Raw genomic sequence first — 7,233 nt, forward strand, 5'->3', positions numbered from 1 at the left:
TACTTCTCACACAGGATATACAGGCAGGGGGAGGGGCTGTGACTACCTCTCACACAGGATATACAGGCAGGGGGAGGAGCTGTGACTACCCCTCACACAGGATATACAGGCAGGGGGCGGGGCTGTGTCTACCCCTCACACAGGATATACAGGCAGGGGCTGTGACTACTTCTCACACAGGATATACAGGCAAGGGGCGGGGCTGTGTCTACCCCTCACACAGGATATACAGGCAGGGGGCGGGGCTGTGGGTGTGTGTATTTTGGGAGGTGAGGAATAATAGTTGGTGATTAATTCATGAATCTGAGTATTCTCTCTGGCCATTGTGCACACGGCCTGCACCTCTCTACCTGGCAAAGTGAGGGTTAAGCGCCCCCTGCAAGTTGAGCCTGCGAATCCTCCCAGCGGGGGCCATCACACAAGATTAGGTAGCGGGGGGGGGGGGGGGCTGAGCGGATGTGTCGGGGTCTCTCTCTTTTTGATTAGCGGCAGATGAAGCCCCTGATCTGAGGCGTCCGCTTCTCTTCTCTCCTTAATAAATGGATATTTAACAATGTCTGCGAGCGTATGAAGTGCTAATAACTAAATCAATACCCCCCACCATTGATCTGTGCCGGCTCCCTGCAGCGTCACATGGCCAGCGGCGCCTTCAACTACCGGCAAAACTGCGGCCTGATCCGCACCCCCCTACCCAAAGATTGCCTTTGTATAAGGCTTCTCCCCTGCAGAACAATTACTGATCCTCGCTGCCTGCTGTGATCCTGCAACACTGTTCGTACAGCGCGACCTGCTCCCTACAGTCATCCTGATCTGTGGCTGTGTCCATACAGTGCTCCTCGCTCCCTACATTCATCCCGTTCTTCGTCTGGGTCCATACAGCGTGCCACGCTCCCTACAGTCATCCAGCTCTGCGACTGTGTCCATACAGCGTGCTGCGCTCCCTACAGTCATCGTGATCTGCAGCTGTGTCCATACAGTGCGCCCCGCTCCCTACAGTCATCAAGCTCTGCGGCTCATTCCCTCCATAGATTGAATTTGCTTCTGATCTTGTTTAAACGGCTGATTTAATAGATCTGTTTTATAGTTGATATTTGTATAAATTAGAATTTTTATGCATCTTATTATTTCCTCCTCTTTAGGATCACAGAACAATCGGCAGTGACGACGTTTGAAGCGTTAAAGGCGCGGATCCGGGAATTGGAGAAACAGCTCTCCCGAGGAGACCGCTACAAATGCCTCATCTGCATGGTGGGTGCCAGGGGGAAGGGGACATGCAGGGAATCTGCGTCTGGGTGCCACGGGGAGCGGGAAATGCAGGGGTCTGCACCGTGGGTGCAACGGCAAGGAGACGTCCAGGGAACTATGTGTGGGTGCCACGGCAAGGAGACATCCAGGGGTCTGCACAGCAGGTGCCATGGGCAGGCACGAAGAATAGTTGCATTCAACGTGGCAGAAGTAGTATACAATGTGAGCTATTTGGGAGGGGGGAAGCAGTAGCAGTAACCACACAGTTTTAGGGGGAGGAGCTTCTCTCCAGAGACCCCCACCCCAGTGTCCAGAGACCACAGGGAGGGGACATGCAGGGGTCTGCATGGTGGGTGCCACAAGGAAAAGGACATGCTGGGGTCTGTATGCGAGTGGCACAGGGAGGGGGACATTTTAGGGTCTACACATTGGGTGTCACAGGGGGGGGGGGACATTCTAGGGTCTGCACGATGGGTGTCATGGGAAGGGGGACATCCTGGGGTCTGTATGTGGGTGCCATATGGAGGGAGACATGCAGGGGTCTGCATGGTGGGTGCCATGGGGAGGGGACATCCAGGGGTCTGTATGTGGGTGCCATAGGGAGGGAGACATGCAGGGGTCTGCATGGTGGGTGCCATGGGGAGGGGACATCCAGGGGTCTGCACAGGGAGGAAGACCTTCTCGTGGGATGTTCATCTCTTCTGTGTCAGTCTGATGTCAGATACTCAAAGGGAGAAGAAGATCCAGAGATTGAAATAATTGATGTTGTTTTTGATCTTTTCAGCAGTGTTTTGCGTGTCATTGTGTGTGTGTGTGCGCACCTCTGATTTTCTTCCCTCTATCACCAGGATGCCTACACAATGCCCCTGACGTCCATCCAGTGTTGGCACGTGCACTGCGAGGAATGCTGGCTGCGCACCCTGGTAAGGCTGGGGCCATTATGCTGCGGGGGATGGGCATGTTTTCAGACGGAGAATGTGTTTGTTCTTATATAAACTTTGGCAGGAGGAGAAATTGCTGCTTTCCTCCTCCCATAATTCCTGTGTGGAGTTGTCCTGCCAGACGCTGCTCATTGCTTTGGTCTCTGGACACTGGGGTGGGATCTCTGGAGATAAGCTCCTCCCCCTTAAACTGTGCGCTCACTGCTGCCACCCCTCCCCAGTTGGTCACATTGCACATGTCGTCGGCCATGTTGAGTGCACCTTCTTGATGGTGTCAGTATATACTGCGAGGGTCTGGTGGTACTTGCAGCAGTAGATGGAGCCCCCCACCCCGCACAGTAAGGAACTTGGCACTTGTGTTGGGAAACAATTAATAAGCATCCTCCCATGTGTTCCAGCAGCTGCCCCCCCACCTCTCGGACCCTCAGCCTATGAAGCCTGCGACTAATGCAGCCATTAAAACATAGCCTGAAGACGGCCATAAAATTCCTGGAACGCTGCGCTGCTTTGTGTCTTGATCAAAGTCGATGTGTGTAATCTCGTTAAGTCTGGCCCCTGACTCGCTCTCCGGCCCCTTATACCGCGCACTTCACCCCCTTTTTTAAACTTGTTTGCATCAGTTAAAGGGCCACAGCTGTATTCTCACGTGTGGCTGCCACGTCCCGCTCTCTCCCCCCCCTTTCCCCAAATACATGAAAGTGAAAATCTTGTTCAATAAAAACCCAGAAAATACGGTAATTAATGCAGTCAGTTAAGGGCGAGCAGCAGGACGGTCTCGCCTGACGAGTGTGCGCTCACATCCGCTGTAACACAGGCTTTTCTTCTCCCCCACTTACTTTCCATCTCGCAATAAACAATTTTGGATTTAATAGGTTTTGGGGGGGGGGGGGGGGAGATGAGGGATCGTTTGCTGGAGGGAAAGCATTTTTATAAGGGAGTGGATGAAAGGAGCAAATATTGCGCCCGCAAATAAAATTGGGTCTAGAAGGACAGGTGCGGTGGCCATGATGACGTGGGCAGGGAGGAGCGAAGGCGAGGAGGGCCCGGGGCGAGAGCGATGGTGAGGATGGGGGTGGGTTGGAGAGGAAGCCTGACGGGTTTGTTGGCTGGGGTGCCGCCATGTTGGATGTCGTCCTGATGACGCTTTGTCTCTTTTGCAGGGAGCGAAGAAGCTGTGCCCGCAGTGTAACACCATCACATCGCCCGGAGACCTGAGGCGCGTCTACTTGTAAAGAGGGACTGACCTCGCTCACACCTCGGCCCGGTGTCCTTGCGTCTCCCGTTTTCCGGAGTCGGAGGCTCTGCCGGGGTCTGTGGTGTGACATAGGAAGCTTTGGGACGTTTTTATTCCTGAGGAGCAAATAAAACTGTAAACAGAAAGGCAGAGACTTTAAGGCGGTTTGTGGCTTCCGGATCTTGTCGTCGCTTTGTTCCTTCCAGTCAGCACTAGGGGGTCCCTGGCCGCCCACCCCAGCACTCGGGGTCCCTGGCTGCCCCCGGCCCACAGCACTCTCTCTCGGTTTTCTCTTCTCCCTGTACCTGCTGCTGATTTTTAATGTTTCCCGGAGCCAAGGACTCTACTTCCCCCACAACCCTCATCGGATTCACATTTTTGTTTAATGTGGCCCCTCCCCCCTGCGCAGACCTGTACAGATGATGACCCCCATCCTGGCTCCACCTTACCGTCATGTGACGTTTTGTGATTTTTTTTCTTTATTTTTTGTAAAAAGCAGGGAAAAGAGGAAAACCGCAGGAAATGCGAAGCACATGTAATATAAAGTGTATGTTTACAGCGTCGCGTATAGACTCCATGTTACCGGATATGGGAGGGGGCGGGGCTATTTGTGTCCATTATTTTCTGCCAGAAATGGGTCTAATTTATTTTGCTGGTTTTATTTTATAATCTTTTAAAAAAAATGTTAGTTTTTAAATCTTCCCCAGGATATGGCACCAACCTGCAGAACTGTGGACCTACCGTTCTGTTAACTCCTCGAAGGCTGCTCTCCTGTAATGACCGGCTGTGTGCAGGACTGAGGATGCCATCTTGTTAACCCCTCGGTGTCTGCTCTCCTGTAATGACCAGCTGTGTGCAGGACTGAGGACTCCATCTTGTTAACCCCTCGGTGTCTGCTCTCCTATAATGACCAACTCTGTGCGGCTCCATGTGCTGGAGTCTCCTGCCAGGAATACTCTTAATATCTTCCTGCTGCTTCCCGTTCCAGCGGCAGTTGTGTGCACACAGGCGGTGCGTATCGTACCCCGGGGCGCTGCACTCACATCCCACAACTTTTATTTCCCTCATTTCCTGACACATTATCCCAATATATCCTATATACACTGACCTGGGGTCTAGTAAGAGGCAGAGGCTGAGTCATCTCTATCAACTCTATATATTTGGCCCTCTGATTGGTTCCTGCTGATGACTCTGGGGGTCCTACTTCACACCACATGATAGGGGAATGGCCACTTGTATTATATTAGGATAAAGGCTCATTCACACAGACCCGGAGTACCTCATATAAAACTCCCATCGGCCATACGGTCCAGGATTCACTGTGTGAATGAGCCCCTAGGCTGCCATGTTCCCACAGCTATGTGCTTCTATATCCAAGACTAACTTATGACCTGTAATCTGAACCTGCCCTTAAAGGGGTTGTCCTAGGTTTATGTGTCATCTTCAGGATTAGGGGTAATACCAGTGGGAATCCCTCTCTATAGAGTGGTAGATGGAAGTGGCACCCAGCCTCTCCCGTGGGGGTGAAGGTACAGTGCATGGCCCCTGTTCTCGGGATCCAGTCAGCAGGTTACCTGTATATGATATTGGGGTGTGTGACCTCGGAGCAGATCTGATGTCTGTAGTGCAGCAGCCATACGTGGCACCCACATATACTGTGGTGATCCTGTGCATGTCCCTTCCCTCGGGGTGCGGCGCCCAGCTGTGGGTGCAGTCATCCGTGTCCTTGCACCAGGAGGAGCCTCATCTGCAATGCAAAGCGCTTGTTCTCAGCTGTCAGCGTGCCGGCAAGGGAACGGTTAACAGTATGAAATTAATTTATTAGAAATGTATCAGAGATGCAGGAAATGAATTAGGACGTTAACACTGTGACCCCCCAGCCTGGAAGTGACACGAGCCGCTGACCCGGATCCCCTGCAGCTGTCACACACACGCAGGAGGGGGCGACTATGGTGGGAGAGTTCAGCTCTGGAGTATAATACATGATGCAGGATTGTAAGATGTTAACTAGAGGGCAGGTTTCTCCAGGTCTCTGGGATGAGTCTTCAGGGAGATGAAGTGCAGGTCGTGTACTGTAGGGAGCAGCTGCCGCCATCGAAGGAGCTTCTAGTTCTTCCAGGAATAAGGTGATCCAGAACCCAAGGAGGTCCGGTCCCCAACTGACCTTCCTGTGCAGCCACTATGGTCCATCCATAAAGGGTTAATCTGCCATCTTTCCGCACTTTTCCAGCACTGACTCTTGTGGGCGCCGAGGATCCGGTGGAATATTTAATTATTTATTTTCTACCTTTTTTTATGGTCGGGGAGTTTGTGAAAATTTGTTGTTTTGTTGAAAAACAAAGAAAAAAAAAGTAGAAGCTTCATTACTTTGGAGAAGCTGAAAATGAAAATTTTAAGAAAAAAAAAAAAATTCCCAAAGAGGCGGCGGAGGCCCCTGCAGTCGTGTTCATGACGTGTGTCCGTGTATATTATATTCCGCAGCTTCTTGTCATCACCATTTGTAAACGACATTTGACATTAAAGAAGTATAAATCTTACCGTGTCCTCATTACTATGCAATGTATCACATAAAGAAGGCCCCGCCCCTGAGGAACATCCTAATACTCACAGGAGCAGAGTAGTCGCCCATGGGCTGCAGTTACGGATCAGTGGATAGAAAAGTCATATAGGAGGCTGCTGCAGAGGGGAAAATGGGATCACCGTGTCTCTTCTCTATCGCTCAATGTATTGCCAGGATCATATAGGACAATGCAGAGACCTGCACTGATGGGAATAAAGCACCTGGGGTTAGGTAGAAACTTGTTGGCCCACATTTACTAAGCAGTGTGTGCGGCATGGACTGCACATAAATATATGTAAAAACTGCTTGCACGTGTATTTATGACGCGTTTCTGCCAGTATTGTGTCGCAGGTGCACTGTGCACATGAAGGGAGCGTTCTGGTGCGAATTCGCACCGTGAGGTAGATCTCTTTTATACCTTTGTCTCTCTTTTCTGATTGAGAAGACATAGCTGGGTCATAAATGACATTGTAGAGAAGTACAACTTGTTCAAATTGGAATAAAGCACTTGGGTGCCTCTATTGCTCCTCTATCACTAGGAGGCATCTGCAGGAACATATATATATATATATATATATATATATAGACATTATATAAACAAACTGACTTGTACTGATAGAAACTTTCTGTTATCCCCAGTAGCCACTGCCTGTATCTGTCTCTCTCCCTATCACTCAGAAACATCGGCAGGACCATATAAGACATTATAGAGAAGTTCTGACCTATACTCTACTGTACTGTAAAGCACTTGGGGTGAGATAGAAGCTTCCTGTTATCCCCAGTATCTTCAGCATCACTCAGAAACATCGACAGGACCATATAGGATATTATAGAGAAGTACTGATGAGAATAAAGCACTTGGGGTTAGATGGAAACTTACCATCATCTGGTACCTCTCCTCCATCACTCAGAAGCATCCTATAGGGTCCTTCTGATGCCTCTGGAGCTAATGTGAAGTTCTGTGTCCCTCCTGACTTTCTCAAAAGCCTCATCTGGATCATGATGAGACGTAATAATGGGAATAAAGCACTTGGGGTGAGATAGACACCTCCCTGTTATGCCCCGGCAGCATATCACCACTTCTCTCCTCCCAGAAGTCCGCTGTGTATACCTGGTGCCACTGTATTTGTTTCCAGCTGGATTTTACAGTCGAATTATCCAATGAACTTTTGGGTCGGGTAGATTGTCAGCTCATGTGTCCGGCTTTTACATCTATAGAAGCAGCTGCAGGAGGTCTCCGGAGGCGTGAGCTG

At 50.5% G+C, this 7,233-nt stretch overlaps 1 protein-coding gene across 5 annotated transcripts in view; it reads left to right on the forward strand.

Moving 5' to 3' along the window:
- Positions 1–3,566, forward strand: part of RNF220 (ring finger protein 220) — a 151,039-nt gene extending 147,473 nt beyond the window's left edge. For all 5 annotated transcript variants that reach the window (XM_072127555.1, XM_072127556.1, XM_072127553.1 and 2 more), the window contains 3 exons: positions 1,140–1,248; positions 2,094–2,168; positions 3,347–3,566. In XM_072127555.1, coding sequence (XP_071983656.1) covers positions 1,140–1,248; positions 2,094–2,168; positions 3,347–3,418 — 256 coding nt within the window. In that variant the 3' untranslated portion in view covers positions 3,419–3,566. The remainder of the gene's footprint in view (positions 1–1,139; positions 1,249–2,093; positions 2,169–3,346) is intronic.
- Positions 3,567–7,233: the final 3,667 nt, after the last annotated feature.

Source organism: Engystomops pustulosus, chromosome 10 (genome assembly GCF_040894005.1).
Source record: "Engystomops pustulosus chromosome 10, aEngPut4.maternal, whole genome shotgun sequence".
Lineage (NCBI taxonomy): Eukaryota > Metazoa > Chordata > Amphibia > Anura > Leptodactylidae > Engystomops > Engystomops pustulosus.